This window comes from Cervus canadensis, chromosome 19 (genome assembly GCF_019320065.1).
Source record: "Cervus canadensis isolate Bull #8, Minnesota chromosome 19, ASM1932006v1, whole genome shotgun sequence".
Classification (NCBI taxonomy): domain Eukaryota; kingdom Metazoa; phylum Chordata; class Mammalia; order Artiodactyla; family Cervidae; genus Cervus; species Cervus canadensis.
Window position 1 is genome coordinate 7,708,398 of NC_057404.1, and position 17,105 is coordinate 7,725,502.

Below are 17,105 nucleotides of genomic sequence, written 5' to 3' on the forward strand. Positions count from 1 at the left end.
ATTTCACTTAAGTCTCATTGGCCAGAGCTGTCCTGTGGCCATTCAGAGTGATAGAGTTTGGGGAGGATGAAGATTCTTCTGATTCTTAGACCAGTCATGTCGTCCCTTGGAGATGAACACACTGGAGTTCTGTTAGCGGGGGAGACGGTGGAGGAGATTGTCTGCCAGCCAGTCGGGCCTGGGAGAGGGTGTGGTGAGCTGGACTTAGGTTCTCGAGGCTTTAGCCTTTTTAGGGTAGAGAGAAAGGGAAAGCAGCCCACAAAAGGGGCAGTGTGATACCCTGGGTGCCAACCCACCATTCTTAGAGGAGGTTCTGTTATTTTCTTTTTAACAATGCTTTTTCATGCATACTGTTTTAAAAAATATTCCAGTGTTACCTAGTTTACAAATGTGGTTTTTCACCTTCTGACAAGCCTGAGTATCAGATTTTTTTTTTTACAGAATGTAATGGTTTCAATGATTTACATTTTAAATTATTAGGCAGCAGCCTTGGGGACAAATATTATTGATGAAGATGGCCTGTTGAATCTGATTCGAACTATGCCAGGCAAGAAGTCCAAGTATGAAATAGCTGCTGAAGCTGAGGTTTGTATAAAATGAACTTGACTTATTTTTGTTGGTGTATAGACCTTTCCTGTTTCATAGAGACATTTCTTGGGTGAATACAGGCCTGTGGGCTAAAAAATTAACTTTTCCTCCTGCCGCAAATGAACTTCCCTTATTTCCTTTTGAGTAGGTGGACTCAGCTGTAGGCTGTTGTCATTGATGTATTTCTTTACCTTTCTCAAAGGAGTATGAGGAGGAAGAGGGGAAGTACATTGTACTTCCCACATCTATTAATTACTGATTCAACTGTCCATATTTTCCTTATTCTTACAGTAAAGCTGTGCAGAGCTTCTTGATTAAGAATTCTTTGAAGGTTATATCATAGCTATCAGCATGATAAAATCATTTGCATTTAGAACTATATCGGGACTTTTTCAGTTGTGACAGAAAGGAAGCCCATGTTACCTTTAGCAAAAAAGGGAACCATTTTGCCTCACATCAGTAAACCCTGACAAGTCTGATGTGGGGACTGCTGGGCCTACAGACTGCAGTGCTTTTAACACGTCTCTCTGCTTCTCCGAGTGTCAGCTTCATTCATTTCTTCTATGTGCACGTCCGTGTGTGGGGCCCGGGGTGCCAGCAGCCCAGGTTTGATGTCCCCAGCCCTGACACCCAAGTGGTGAGGGGCCTTCCAGTTTATTCCAGTTAGAAAAGTCTTGGGGAATGATTTGGATTGTCCCGTCACCCACGTCCCCTAATGTTCACAACTTACGTAACATGGTGCAGTTCTCAAAACCAGGAGATGAACGTTGATGCTAAGTGTGCTAACTTCGCATTTAGCCCCGTCGTCCTTGGACCGCACACTGCGTTGCTGTGTCTTCCCAGTCTCCTCCCGTCTGTGGAGTTCTGGAGCCTTCCCTGTGTCTCTATGACCCTGGTTGGACGAGTACTGCTCAGTTGTTTTGTAGAATGTCTCTCAAGTTGGGCTGTTGATCGTTTCTCACGGTGAGATTGAGGTTATGCATTTTGGGCAAGAAGACCATATAAGTGATACTATGACCCCCCCAGGGCATCCTGTCAGCTGTGCATGATGTTGATATGTCTTATTATTGCTTAGGTCATGTGATTTCTGCCTGGTTTTTCCACTAGTGAAGTGGCAGTTTTTCCTTTTGCAGTTGATAAAGTATCTTGGGGAGACACTTCAATACAATGCTAGTACCTTGTTTTTCGTCACATTTCCCACTAATTTTAGTTTTCATAGATCATAAAATTCACCTGTTTTAAGATGTATATTAGTGGTTTTTAGTATATTCACAAGATTGTGCAACTGTCAGTACTGTCTATTCCAGAACAGTTGGCTCACCTCCCACAGAAACGCTGATCCACTATCAGTCTCTCTTCATACCCACCCATGGCAACCACTGCTCTATTCTGAACATTTTGTATAAAGCAAAACATGTAATATGTGGCCCTCTTACCTTTTTTCACCTAGCACCTTGTTTTCAAAGTTCAGCTATATTGAAGCATACATTGGTGCTCCTCTCCTTTTAATTGGTGATTAGTATTTCATTGTGTGGATATACCACGTTTTATTTGTTCATCATCTGATGGCCAAAAGTGGTTGTTTCCACTTTTTGGCTATGATATTTGTATATATAAAATATAATTATGCTGCTATGAACATTTGTGTAAATGTTTTTGTGGAGGAATAAAATATTAACTAGTCACAAAGCAAACATTCTTAATCCTTTTTTTAAAACTAATTTTACAATACTTAATTGCTTTCAAAGAGCTATTTTCATTTTTTTCAACTCTTGTTTTTAAAATTGCATGTGGATGCTTTTGCTGTGTTGTTCATTGTTTTTTAAAGTTTGGAACGTGGAGATTTCCACAAACAGCAGAGTCTATTGTGAGAAGACAGATCCAGGTTGAGTAGCTCACCTGGGGACCTCAGCTTGCCCTCTAGAGTACATTAAGCAGGATAGAAATTCTGTATATCTCATCAGGTTTCTTTTTTCCTCCAATTTTTAAGATGAAGAAAGAAAAATCCAAATTGGAAAGAACACCCCAAAAAAATGACCAAGGAAAAAGAAAAAGTAGTCCAACTAAGAAGGAATCAGAGTCTAAAAAGTGCAAACTGACTCCCAAAAGGGAAAGCTCTATAAAGTCACTAAAAAAGGAAGCAAGTGTGTCTCAGACAGTCCTGGACTTCAAGGAGCAGGCGGCTGAGGAGACAAACAGTGACGGCCGGGCTGGGAATTGGGCTGATGACCGCAGTGAAAGCAGAGTGGAAAGTCTGCTCTGGGTGGACAAGTACAAGCCAGCCTCACTCAAGACCGTAATCGGACAGCAGGGCGACCAGAGCTGCGCCAACAAACTCCTGCGCTGGCTCCAGAACTGGCACAAGAGTCCGTCCGAAGATAAGAGACACGGTGATTTTCCCGCTTCGTTCATTCCTGTGTGTGTCTGTCACCACGTCATTGCTCAGGAACGCACATGTTAGGAAGTGTGATAGTTGGTTATTGATCTCTCAGCAAGCATTTATTAAGAGCCTGCTCTGAGCCTCAGTGGCATACTAGACCCCAAACGTGGGGTCCCAAAGCACAGTCTGTCATACTAGACCCCAAAAGTGGGGACCCAAAGCACAGTCCCCTTTAAGGATCTTCCAGTCAGTGAGGGAGACGTAGATAAACCAGCAATTAAGATGTACTGTGCTAAGTACTGTTACAAGGTTAAGTGTAGGGCACTCAGGGGCTGGAAGAGCGTGGACAGGGATTCCCTCCCTGGAGGAAGGGACAGCTAAGCTAAGACTTGGAAACTCAAGAGGAGTTAGCTTGGTGAAGGGAGGGGAGCGTCAGGTGGGAGAGCACATGTGTACCAAGGTCCGCGACATGTGAGAGCAAGACCCCCGAGAGGGCCAGAGAGATCTGGGGGGAAAGGTGCAAGGGAAAAGCGGAGGCACACTGCGGAGTAGGCAGCCTAAGAACCCCGGGAGCATGCTTGCTTTTGCTAGGCATGGAAAATGAGCGGTCATATGTATTTAATGTCCAAACTATTATCGGAACTGAAGTTTCCAGCCACAACCCTGGGGAATATTGTGTGAGAACTAAAAAGGAAAAATTTAGTGAGCATCGTAGTGAATTTCCAAAGTGATGGCTGGGTTATTCGCAGCGAGGTCGTCACTAGACATGGGTCAACAGTGCCAGTTTATTTTATTTATAATATTTAAATAATATAATTTTGATGATACAGGGTTAAACTTAAACTGACCCCTTTTCTCTTTCAAAACCAAATAAAATGTGGTGTAAGTGCTCTGTGTGCCTAAAGAAGAGGTTTTGAGGCTTCAGGCGAGCTGTCGTCCCTTTCCCCAGGCCTGACGTAGGCTTGACCATCTCTCTCAGCCCTTGTGTACGTACTGAGCACCTGTTATGCTCCAGGCCCCCACGATAAGGGGAGGAATTGAGCTGGGCAGGATAGTTGCAGATGCAACATCTTCAATTCATTCTTTTTGTGGCCATTCTTGTTAATATTTATTAAGACATGCAGGCTCATGCTCAGCCCGTCCATCCTCACAGCTTCCCCTCCAGGCACATCGCTGCTGTTCCCCTCATTTTACAAAGGCGGACACAGACAGGGGTTAAGTCACCTGCAGTTCTCCCAAAACCCAGGTAGTCTGCTCAGTGACCTATGCTTTTGTAGGAAATGAAGCTCATAAAATTATTGTTTTGAAGTTTTTTTATTTGAGTGAAAATGAGGTAGGGAGTAGAATTTCACCAAATGCTTGGGAAACTATTGCTTAAACTTTGCAAAAAAATATTTTGCAGATTTTCAATGAAACTGGAGGACTGTTCTTGATGCTAACCTAATGCACAGTTATTCCTGTCACTCCTGCATTTCTGTTAGGTCGTAGAGGTTAACATTCTGGAATTTCTTTTTCCCTAACAGCAAAGTTTGGTAAATTCGCTGGCAAAGATGATGGCTCCAGTTTTAAAGCGGCATTGCTCTCAGGTCCTCCCGGTGTTGGCAAAACAACCACAGCTTCTCTGGTTTGTCAGGTGGGTATTCTGTCACTGCTTTTCTAAAGTCTAGCCTCTACAGTTTGCTTTGGTTCTGGGCCTATTTGTCATTTTCACCCTTTTAAAAATATTGGTACTTATAATAATAGGTGATATTTACTTGCGTGCCAGGCCGTGTGCAATAAGCCCTTGGGTGCATAATCTTATAGACAGTATGTCTTACAGACTGTTACAGATGCCTTATATGCCCCTGTAGGAAGAATTCTGTGTACCGAATATATGTACTCTTGCCATTGTCACGTGAGAAGTGAAACAGATTTGAGGAGGGTGGTGGCAGAGTGTGAGCCCAGACGGTCTGTGGGATCCTGCCTCTGCTCTCGTTGTCTCCACGGCTGCCACATCCCTGGACCGGGAGCGCGTGAGGCGCTGGCGCAAACCAGGACTCGTGTATCAGAGTGTGTGCTGAGTCACTCAGTCGTGTCCGACTCTCTGTGACCCCCTGGGCTGTAGCCCGCCAGGCTCCTCCGTCCATGGGATTCTGCAGGCAGGAACACCGGAGTGGGTGCCATTTCCTTCTCCAGGGCATCTTCCTGACCCAGGGATGGAGCCCAAGTCTCCTGTGGCTCCTGGTTGCAGGCCGATTCTTTACCGCTGAGTCAGCAGGGGAGTCCAGATGTACCAGACTGGTGTGAAACAATACATGAAGTAGTATCAGAAAAATTAAACGAGAGATTTTAAACTTACTTTAAATTCATCACTGCATTTCCCAACCCTTTGTCCCACAGGTTGATGTTTTTGGTTAGTCTTTTTTATTATAGACCAAACCATAAATTTTTAGCTCATATAATAACTATATATTTTCTACTCTATTATTTAACATTTAAAAACAAAAACAAAAAATGTCTTCCCTAGTCTTTACAGTTGTGACTATGACGCCTTTTTCCCCCTTTATTATTATCATTACTTTTTTGTGGAATTAATGGTTTTGCATAATGCCTTAACATATAATGATCACTTTGGGGAAATAAGCCCAAGTTAGTTGATTTTTCACAATTTGAGAGGGAGATTATATGTTGGGATAATATGACAAAGAACAATTTAACTTTATAGTTTATCTTGAAGAGTCAATTATTACTTTTTGTTATCTTAATGTACTTTTTGATATCTTAATTCTGTATCTGGTGTTGAAATCTTGGGGTAGTTGTATTTAATCCTTTTGGGGACTTTAAGAAGCGAACTTAGTAAAACTGCTCGCTCAGATATGCTCTTCCAGATTAGTTATATGTAACAGTTGAGATTTTAAGACTGCACTTGTGTGTGTATTTATGTGTTATGTATGTACATGATATTTAAAAAAAAATCTTATTGTGATTCATGTTATAGTTAATCTCATTGTCTGTTAGTATCCTACTTTATCTTTTTACCCATGGTTACTTATGTGACTTTTCTGGCCTCCTTCTTAATTGCTTTGTTTTTGTGGGGAGAGTTAATAATTTGCATTGTGATGGTAATGTTTTCCAACGTTTTGATTAGGAATTGGGATATAGCTATGTGGAGCTGAATGCAAGTGACACTCGGAGTAAGAACAGTCTGAAGGAGACTGTTGCTGAGTCGCTGAATAATACCAGCATCAAAGGCTTCTATTCAAGTATGTGGGTTTCCTTTTTTTTTTGGCGGAGGGGTGGGGAGAGGTTATGTAAGAAAAATGGGTTCATTTCAACGTTCAATAACATTACTATGATTGAACATTACTGTGTGCTAAGCACCCTATTAAATCCTGGGGTTATTGAGAGAATGACGTAGCCCTGATAGGCAGCAGTTACCTTTTGTTCCTTTGGTTCTATTTGGGACATTGGGGAAAGCTACCATGACAGGGTGACATTTGTTCAAAGGGCCTTGAAGAATGAGAAAGAATCGTTTGCAGGCGGAAGAGATTATTTCAGGCAAAGGCAGAGAAGGAGACAAGACATGGTATGAAAGTCGCTGTTGCAGGTTGCAGCTAGTGGGCTGGTGTGGCCAGAGTTCATGGGGCAAGTAGGATATTCAGATTACAGACCGTACTGCGTATTTAGAATCTGTGGTATTTTGCCTGGTTACTGAATGGTACAGATGATTGTTAAAAAGAATTTGCTCAGGAAATGTCACTCATATGCATGATTATTGGGAATGTAAATTGGTACAACCTCTGGAGAGCAGTCTGACAGCATTTCTTGAAGTTATTTAATAAATTATACATACCCTTAACCCGGAAATTCTGATTCCTAGAATTTAGCAACTGTTATACTTGTATATATGCAAAATGACACATACATGTAGGGATATTCATTTAATACAATTCATAATAGCAAAAGATTGAAGGATCTTCCTATTATATCAATGAAAAGTGATTGATTTTTGATATATGTGTAAAATGGAATATTACAGCCTTTAAAAAATGAGATGTTCTGTATCTACAGATAAGGAGCAGAATATGAAAATATATTAAGTGGTAAAACCAAGGTGTGTGTGTGTGTGTGTGTGTTTTAAAAATAGAAATTCCATTTTATTTATTTTTTTGGCCTTGCCATGTGGCATGCGAGATTATCGTTCCCTGCCAGGGATCAGACCCACGCCTTCTGCAGTGGAAGTGCTGAGTCTTAACCACCAGGCCATCAGGGAAGTCCTGAAGGTGTAAATTTTTATGTACACATGTTTTTAATGTGTAGGATATCTCTTAGGAGTACGTACCTGAGTTTGTTTACCTCATTTGCCTCTAGAGAGAGAAACTGCATGCCCTAGTGGACAGAGGTGGGAGAGAATTTCACTGCCTACTCTTGTGCATTTTGACTTTTGTATCATGTACCCATGTTATTTATATGTATGTGTATATATGTTTTTTTTTTTTTTTAAGCAGCAGTGTTTGAACAATTTTTTTTTGTGTGTCCCATCCCATTGCTTCTCACCATGGGCCAGGTGGAACAGTCCATGCAGTAGGCATGAAGCATGCTCTCATCATGGATGAAGTAGATGGCATGGCTGGCAATGAGGACAGGGGAGGAGTTCAGGTAATGAAAGGACTGTATGTTTGTAGTGGCACTGTTAATTTTTAGGTTTAAAAAAAAAATTAGAAGAGCTAATTATAATTACAGCAATTAAGGCATGTTGCTGAGGAGGTTTTAAAGCCTAAAATACATGGATGAAACTGGAGCCTATTATACAGAGTGAAGTAAGCCAGAAAGAAAAACACCAGTACAGTATACTAATGCATATATATGGAATTTAGAAAGATGGTAATGATAACTCTGTACGCGAGACAGCAAGAGAGACGCAGATGTATAGAATAGTCTTTTGGACTCTGTGGGAGAGGGTGAGGGCGGGATGATATGGGAAGAAGACATTGAAACATGTAAATTATCATATGTGAAACGAATCTCCAGTCCAGGTTCAATACATGAGACAGGGTGCTCGGGGCTGGTGCCCTGGGATGGCCCAGAGGGATGGGATGGGGAGGGAGGTGGGAGCGGGGTTCAGGATGGGGAACACATGTACACCCGTGGAGGATTCAAGTCAATATATGGGAAAACCAATACAATATTGTAAAGTAAAAAAAATAAAACAAAAACCTAAAATACATACATTTTGTGATTTTTCTTTTTTACAAATTACATTTATGTTGCAAATTTGCTTTTCAGGAATTAATTGGCCTGATAAAACAGACAAAAATTCCCATTATTTGTATGTGCAATGATAGAAATCATCCCAAGATTCGCTCTTTGGTTCATTATTGTTTTGATCTTCGTTTTCAAAGACCTCGGGTCGAACAGATTAAGGTATGATAATTGGAATTTTTTCTCCATCACACTGTCATGTATTTTTTGGGTCAATTTTTAAAAGTACCTGATAAATATTTTAAAATATCTGATTATGTGAATTAAAAAAAAATCATTGAAGGTTCATTCTCCCTTGTCAATTTCAGGGTGCTATGATGTCTATCGCATTTAAAGAGGGTCTAAAGATACCCCCTCCAGCTATGAATGAAATAATTTTGGGAGCTAATCAAGATATCAGACAGGTAAATTAAATATATGTTATATAGCAGTTGACAATTTTTTTTAACTGATGCCTTTAGTGTTTTGGGGACGGGGAGTGGCAGTGTTTTCCTATCTTGACAGTATCTTGCTTGTGATTCTTTTAGGTTTTACACAATCTGAATATGTGGTGTGCACGAAATAAGGCATTAACCTATGACCAGGCCAAGGCTGATTCTCATAGAGCCAAAAAGGATATCAAACTGGTAAAATGAATTTCCATTTCCTACTTTCTTGGCCAAAACATTTCTTTTCCTATCAGTATTAATCTAATGGAAATGGTTATTATAGTTCATAGAGACATCTACACAACCTATGGATGTTTATAGTAAATAAATATACATATAGCTGCTAATAAGTGTTTTAATTCAAGCAGATTTTTCCTGGAGGACTGTCAGTGTAATTGTAAATTTTGAGAGAGGAAATTTATGCCTTAGTAGTTATAAAATAGCTTTTCCAGAGTCCCTTGTGTATGGGTTTCAGGTTTTGAATGGTTTTGAAACTTCAGAATAATCTTGTTTCAAATGGTTTATAGTTGACCTCTCTGAAACTAGACTAGAGGTCTATATAAATTGAGATTTCCTAGGTATGTCCTGTCCCCAGACTTGTATAATGTCCCCTACTATCAACATCCCCTCCCAGAGTGTTACATTTGTTATAACTGATGAACCTACACTGACATATCATTATCACCCAAAGTCCGTAGTTTAACATTAGGGTTTGCTCTTGGTTTTATACGTTCTGTGAGGTTTGACAATGTGTAATGGCTTGTATTGTAGTATTGCACAGAATACTTTGCCGTTAAAATCCTCCTTGCTTTGCCTCTTCATCCCTCACTTCTCCCAACTCCTGGCAACCCCTAATCTTTTTACCGTTTCTGTAGTTTCAGGTTTTTCAGGATGTCCTACAGTTGGAACCATATAGTATGTCACCTTTTCAGATTGGCTCCTTTCACTTCGTGGTGTCCATTTAAGGCTTCTCCATATCCTCTCATGGCTTTATAACTTTTTTTTTTTTTTAGTGCTGAATGGTAGTACAGTGTTTGGATATACCATAGTTTATCCGTTCATTCTCCTGTTGAAGGACGTCTTGATTACTTCCAGGTTTTGGCAGTTTTGAATAAAACTGCTATTAGCATCCATGTGCAGGCTATTTTGTGTTTTCAGTTCATTTCGGTAAACATCAAGGAGCACAGTTGCTGGATGGGATGATAAGAGCTCTGTAAGGTCTGTCTTCCGAAGTGCCTGTAACATCTTGCTTTCCCACCAGCAGTGAACTGGAGTTTCCGCTGCCCCGCGTCTTAGCCCGCGTTCGCTGTTGTCAGCGTTTTGGATACTGGCTGTTCTACTAGCTACGTCCCTCTGTCTTTCAGGGCCCGTTTGATGTTGCCCGGAAAGTGTTTGTAACTGGAGAGGAGACTGCTCATATGTCACTTATGGACAAGTCAGATCTCTTTTTCCATGATTATTCGATAGCACCCCTCTTTGTCCAGGAGAACTACATCCATGTGAAGCCCGTAGCTGCAGGGTGAGTGTTCAGAGGTGGTGAGGAGTGGGGTCAGCACCGTCGCAGCCCTCCAAAGGCCAGGCACCCTGGGAGGGAGGGATGTGGGGTGCGGACCGTGGTGTAACCCAGACCGGTGTATTCCTGCAGGGGTGACGCGAAAAAGCACTTGATGCTTTTAAGCAGGGCAGCAGACAGCATATGTGATGGTGACCTAGTGGACCGTCAAATCCGGAATAAGCAAAACTGGAGTCTTCTGCCCACACAGGTAGGCATAGAACTGCCCTTAAAGTGCAGACTTTGCTTTAGTTAGAGCAAAAATAGCTTTTAGCTCTTGTAATTTTTTGAATATCAGATAAACATTTAAACTCTTAATGGCCAAAATACAGTCTTTTATAAAGTATCCTGTGGTCACTATTCTGTTCCTTAATCTAGCCTTATTTTTCAGTGTTTTTCTATAAATGGATATATGGAATAGGAAAGTTAGATTTTGGTCGTAATTAAGATGTGACTCTAGTTTCATTTGCTTTCTTTTATCTTCAGAATCCATTTCTTTTTTGTAGTTCTTGGCTTTCCCGTATTGTTACTAAGTAGCTTAATCTTTAAGAAATGCTGCAAGGGGAGGTCTGCAACCACTTTCCTGATACATGAATTCTGATTTTCTTCAACTTCCTTGCTACAGAGGCAGTTTTATATTGAGCACTTTATGTAGGTTGATATCTTTTACTCAAATAGAATTTTGCAAACTTTCATTGTTAAGACTGTTATTTGCTCTTGAGTTTTGCATATTTAATTATTGACCTGAGTAACAAGCAAGGGACTTCTGGAAGGTCTACTCTTCTTTTAAAGATATCTTTTTATTTTGTTTTAGAAGTGTTCATTTTTCTCTGTACCTAATAATTAATTATACCTATGAGGATTTATCCTAAAGAAATAATGCTAAACACAGCAAGAATTTAATGTGCAAAAATACTCCCTAAAGCGTTAATTCTGATAGCAGGAAATGGGAGAAAATCTCAATGGTCAGCAATAGGAGTCTGATTAATTATGGTAAATCCTCTTGATGGTATGTGTATGCAGCCTTTAAAATTGTAAAGGTGATCTAATATAAAGAACACTAATGACAGAAAATTGTTAGAGGAAAGCAGGGTAGAAAATTTATGTATAATTCCAGCCTTAAAAAAGTTAAAACCCATGGCTATAAAAGATAACCAAGGATACCTATAAAAAAAAGAACTTTTCTCAAGTGCCAGTTTACTTATTTCTCTAATTATTAGATTTTCCATGTTTTGATTGACCTGGGTCTATCAATATATTTTTTAAAAGACAATCGTATCCCTCTTAAAATCTTCTCCATGACACTGGCCTGAAGTAACTGGTGTATTGAGACCCGCTGACTATGACAGCTAGGTCGGTGAGATGACCTCTGAGGGCCATAACATGTTTTGGTCCAAGGCATTTAAAGCAATTAGCTGTCTTCTCAAGTCGAAGCTTCCCATATCAGCAAAACAGAGACAGAGGGGAAGGGCCTGACTGTCTTGGAATTGGAGACCGGGGACAGTGTTGCCTCACTTTCAAGAGGCTGCTTGGAAGCCAGCAGCTGCTAAAGAAGCAACTTAGTACTGGATTTAACTTGTGGACTGCAATTAATTTTTTTTAGGCCATTTATGCCAGTGTTCTTCCTGGAGAGTTAATGAGGGGTCACATGACCCAGTTTCCTACCTTCCCAAGTTGGCTGGGGAAGTACTCATCTATGGGCAAACACGATCGTATTGTTCAGGACCTAGCTTTGCACATGAGTCTCAGGTAAGCAGTATCACTCCATGCTCGGCGTTGTAAAATCAGGGCAGTGTATTTAGCCTTCATCTAATAATGACAGCATGAGTCACAAAGATTTGTGTTTTAGTTTTGATTTTATTACTAATTAGATAAATGATCATGGATAAGTTCATGGCCCTGAGTTTTATTATCTATAATTAGTGTAACACTTGCTTTATTACTTAAAAGGATACTTTGGAAAATAAAGCCAGATGGTAGATGTGCCATAATGTTAAGTTTTAAAACTATATAAATCTGAGGTAGTGCTATTATTTGTTGTTATTGTGAGTATGTCTGTTACCAGGAGGCATACATAATGTCTTGGTCTCCAAAATACTTAATAGGAGAAAGAGAACTGTTTAAATATATGAACTACTTTTTGCCTCCTATGCTAATAGTAAACTGACCTGGTCATTTGGGGTAGGGGATACAGTTTAGCATATTACAGAAGGTAGATACTCAGACAGTTGAAAACCAGTCACCTTAGAGGGAGTTTAAGAAGTTCAAAAATTCTAGTTATTTGGTAAAATTCTGTTACAGTTTAGAAACTTAGAAAATGTATATGCACACAGATATTAGGTGAACTTTAGGGATTCATTTTTAACCATGAAAAACTACTTGAATAATTGCATTTTCCTTTCTGGTCCCTGAAGAGAATATTAGTCTACTGTTAACTTTTATCTAAAACTGAACCAAGACGCGCCTTTCTTTTGTTCCTCTAGAATTCTACTTCCTACTGTGTTCCCTCTTCATAGCCTGTGGTATGGGGTGTGTGTTTGTTTATTTTTTTGCCACCCTGTATTAGTTTTCTGTTGCTGCCGTAACAAATTACGAAAACTCAATGTCTTAACACGAATTTATTCTCATCTTGAGATGGTAAGGTCATCCTGGATTATCGGGATAGGCCCAATGTAATCGTAAGTGTTTTTACCAAAAACAGAGTGGTGGGGGAAGGCAGCAGTTAGGCAGAGATCTGACGATGCTGCTCTTCCCCTGCTGACTTGAAGATGGAAGAAGGGACTGTGAGCTAAGAGATGTAGGTGGCCTCCAGAAGCGGGAAAGGGCTCTTTCCCCAGCTCTTCTCATTAATAAAGCTGAAGGCCTGCACCTCAGCTCTTTTCCTGTTCTCTGCCCATTGCTTTTTTTTTTTTTGCCCATTGCTTTTTAAAGATGAAGCATCACTTTGCCCAGGTGTCCCTCTCTGATGCTTCCACTGTATTTGTGTAGATACACTAATGTGTACCCATTACCCTAGTGGTATAAGTGCTAAGCTTTCCCAACTCCAGTTATTGATTAGTAAGCATTCCTTCGAGTTTACTATCAGTGGATTAAATTCTAGCAAACTGTGAGCTGGTGGTAGTTTGCCAGTGACTACAATTGTGTCTCTTTTGTTTTGATTTAAGAACTTACTCCAGCAAAAGGACAGTAAACATGGATTATCTGTCACATCTAAGGGATGCACTTGTACAGCCCTTGGCCTCACAAGGGATAGAAGGAGTACGGGATGTTGTTGCTCTTATGGACGCATATTATTTGATGAAAGATGACTTCGAGAATATTATGGAAATTAGCAACTGGGGAGGCAGACCTAGTCCGTTCTCTAAACTGGATCCCAAGGTAAACTATGTACTCCGTTGGTTCTCCAACACTTTATAACTACCATATACAAGGAGTATTTCAGAAATGTTTTAGATGCTTTCAAACGTTTAATTTTTTTTTTCTTAAATGCTTTTTGCTTATGGCCTGCACTTTCCAAAGATACTATTTGAGTACAATATTAAGAATAGACTTTGGGATTTGACTGTAATTTATAGTTTTATCTTTGCTTTATGCTAAATGGGAAAGCACGATGTGAAATCTGAGGAGCAAATGTATTAATAAATGTATTCTTTATAAGGATGGGCAGATGAGCCTGGGGGAGTAACAGACACACAGACTTTTTATAATGAGCATGAAAAAACTAAAGTGACATGAATTTGTGATATCTAAGACCTCACCTGGTGCCTTTTTATTTGGTGCTGTTCTGGAAGTTACATTCTCTGTGACTTCTCTAGAACTTTAACTGGACTATGGGAATGACTATAGGTAAATTCTCACAAGAGACATCCATTGTTAGAATTTTTGCACTAATTCAGCAGTTAGGTTTAGAAGCTTGAAGTTAAGGCTTTTCAAGTTACATAGTATTTTGAAATAACCTGTTTTTGTGGGAAATGTAATTTAAATATTCTGTGGTAATTAAAGGCCACCTTTAGTCTGTACTTTATTGTAAATCTTTTTTGATTTGTTGGTTTACTGATCAACTTTGTCACTTTGTAGAACTGCGGAGAGCACTGAATAGAAAAAAATGATGACCTAAAACGATGATTAGAAGTCTGCCTAATGTTCCCAAATACTGATTCTTATTTTAAAAAAATCTTATTGAAAGATAGTTGATTTACAGTTTTTTAAAAAATACATTTATTTATTTGGCTGTGCCAAGTCTTCATTGCGGCATGTGGGGTCTGGTTCCCTGACCAGGGATTGACTCTGGGCCGCGTGCACTGGGCGTGCAGTCTTAACTGGACCACCAGGGAAGCCCCTGATTTACAATGTTTGATTCTTATTTTTTGTCATGGGCTCTATTAAGAATGTCATGAAAAATATGGAACTTTTCCATAGAAAAATGCAGATAGATAGACTTACATGTACATGCATGCATATTTTACAAACAATTTCAATGGGTTCCTCAAAGCCTCTAGGCCTACAGAGTTTAAAGGGGTTGTTTGACACCTGAAGTTTTAAAAACCTTCCTCTGTTCCTTCTGTGCAGGTGAAAGCCGCCTTCACAAGAGCTTACAATAAAGAAGTCCACCTCACTCCGTATTCACTCCAGGCAGTGAAGACACACAGGCCCAGCACAGGCCCGTCGCTGGATTCTGAATACAACGAAGAGTTAAATGAAGATGACTCTCAATCGGATGAGAAGGACCAGGACACTTTGGAAACTGATGCTATGATCAAGGTACTATTTTAATATACCAATAGGAGAAGCCATGATACTCCCTCAAAATAGCTTACCTTGTCTGTAACTTGCCTTTTGAAATTATTCAGAGCCTGTTTAGCAAGTAGCAGAGGAAGCTGAGAAAAAGTTTTTTTGTTCATCACAGTTCCAAGGGTAGAGAAAGTATAGATTTCGTTTTTATAAACAGCTTCTTATAAGGTTAGGAGCCTGATAGCAAGAAAATAGGCCATCATGTTGATGGTCATATTCTCTGTTGGAGAAAGGACTGTTTTTTTTTCCCCCCACTCTTGGTGTGTGCTTTATCCACAGACACATTTTCACAGCCCAATTAAGAAAAGCATTTTTAATGAAACTATTCCTCCCTTCTGTTGTATTTTTGCTATAGCTATTGAACTGCCTATAGAAACTTCTCAGAGCAAAACATCCTCATCTTTTCCTAGGAAAGATTAAAATCATTTATGGTGTCGGTCCACTGTTTCCCATGGGCCAAGGCAAAGGAAATCTAGTTTGTATCCTCTTCTGTCCTTGGTGTGGGTGCGTTTATCATCCGTGCCCCTCGATCCTGTTTGTGTGGGGGGCTGGGGATAGTGGCGTCTCCAGTGTGGCTCGCACTGGTCTTGTCTAGACATACCACTCCTTCCCCTGCTCAAACTGTGTGTTTGGATCTCTAATCTGAAACCGAAAGAAAAGGCAGTTCTTCATGAAAGCATTACTGTGTGTGTAAATTATCTCTTGGTTGTTTTGTCTTTCCTAAGTATATCTATACTTGAAGTCTAAGAAACTGCATTGTCAGGGAACATATTCTAGTTCTAGAGGCTAAATAGCTTTGTAGTTAAAGGCCACACACCTAGCCAGTTGTTAGTAAGCTCATCAAGGGTCGACGCAGTTCAGGATGTAGGCGTTTGCAACCTTGCTTCTTTATTAAGTTGCGGATAAAGATTTGATTTATTGTAGAGATGAACTTACCCATAAACACAAATGCTAACTATTTTGTGTATCTTTCCCTCCCAACAGAAAAAGACAAAATCTTCAAAGCCTTCAAAATCAGAAAAAGATAAGGAGTCCAGAAAAGGAAAAGGAAAAAGTTCAAAGAAATGAAACACTTTCTTTCACAGTTGACAGCTACTTTTTGCTTACCCTGCTGACCAGTCTCAGCTGGTCTTAGAGAATATCTTGTTTTCCCAAAGGAACCATGTTTTAGTGTAGTGGGACCTCATGGTCGCATTGCAAATAAACGGTGGTACAGCTAGAAGGATGTAACCAGTAGGCTGATGTACACCTCTTATAGAGGTTAATAGGACTGCATAGGTCCTCCACTGTCCCCATCAGTCTAACAAGATTGTACTTCAGAATGACTGTATAATCAGAATTAGAAACTACATGTGGGCTTTGGAGTCAGATTTTTAGTTAACAGTAATATGTCTGGGAACAGAGGTATTAAAGCGGCTTTTGTAGGCTTACGAGTTTATCCTATGGCCATTATGGGACCAGTCCCGATTTTTTAAAAAGCATAGTTACTATAATGTGGTGAACTTTTGTAAATAAATCATAACACAAAATAATCACCACCTAGAACTGGGTTTTCTTTGTACACTGTCAGATATCTTGCAAAATATAAACTAGGAATAAAAATGTTTTCACAGGCTACATGTACAGATTCTTAAGATTGTTACCTTGTACAGTAAAATATTATGTTGGTATATTTTTCCTTACTAATTTGCAAATGATTGGATACAAAAGCTAACTATATTCCTACTAACCTCTTGTGTAAAACATGTAACTTTTGCAGTTGAAGAGTCAAACTCTAATTCCAAACATCCTTACCCCTGTGAAAGTCAATCACACACACCGCTGCTGTGAACAGAATTTCATGGAGAGGCCTCTTTGTTAATACTAGAGGGTATTGTGGCTGCAGGATTGTCAGACATTCCTAACCTTCCAGAGTTTCAGCTCATCAGGTTCAAACCAGAAAGGCCTAGGCTGGCTCAGACTCTTATCTTCCTCTGGTTTGGGACAAAATGAACACAGGCTTTTGTGGACTTTGTCCCTGGGAGAGCCAGTTCTGTCCTGACAGTCTCCACAAACCCTGCTGGGATTTTAGATTGTGCCTGGAGTTTGGGTGTCTAGCGATTATTTAATCTTGTCAGTAAATGCT

The 17,105-nt window shown here is 39.9% G+C and overlaps 2 protein-coding genes across 2 annotated transcripts in view; one reads left to right on the top strand and one right to left on the bottom strand.

Moving 5' to 3' along the window:
- Positions 1-16,838, top strand: part of RFC1 (replication factor C subunit 1) — a 73,622-nt gene extending 56,784 nt beyond the window's left edge. The window contains exons 12-25 of the mRNA XM_043438184.1: positions 481-585; positions 2,579-2,978; positions 4,492-4,601; positions 6,096-6,210; positions 7,515-7,606; positions 8,234-8,371; positions 8,518-8,613; positions 8,737-8,835; positions 10,002-10,156; positions 10,283-10,400; positions 11,793-11,938; positions 13,354-13,567; positions 14,759-14,950; positions 15,965-16,838. Of these exons, the coding sequence (XP_043294119.1) occupies positions 481-585; positions 2,579-2,978; positions 4,492-4,601; positions 6,096-6,210; positions 7,515-7,606; positions 8,234-8,371; positions 8,518-8,613; positions 8,737-8,835; positions 10,002-10,156; positions 10,283-10,400; positions 11,793-11,938; positions 13,354-13,567; positions 14,759-14,950; positions 15,965-16,048 (2,064 nt within the window). The 3' untranslated portion in view covers positions 16,049-16,838. The remainder of the gene's footprint in view (positions 1-480; positions 586-2,578; positions 2,979-4,491; positions 4,602-6,095; positions 6,211-7,514; positions 7,607-8,233; positions 8,372-8,517; positions 8,614-8,736; positions 8,836-10,001; positions 10,157-10,282; positions 10,401-11,792; positions 11,939-13,353; positions 13,568-14,758; positions 14,951-15,964) is intronic.
- The window catches only part of WDR19 (WD repeat domain 19), an 88,840-nt gene continuing 76,873 nt past the window's right edge, over positions 5,139-17,105 (bottom strand). The window contains exon 37 of the mRNA XM_043438182.1: positions 5,139-5,245. The gene's annotated coding sequence lies outside the window, so the exon portion shown is untranslated. The remainder of the gene's footprint in view (positions 5,246-17,105) is intronic.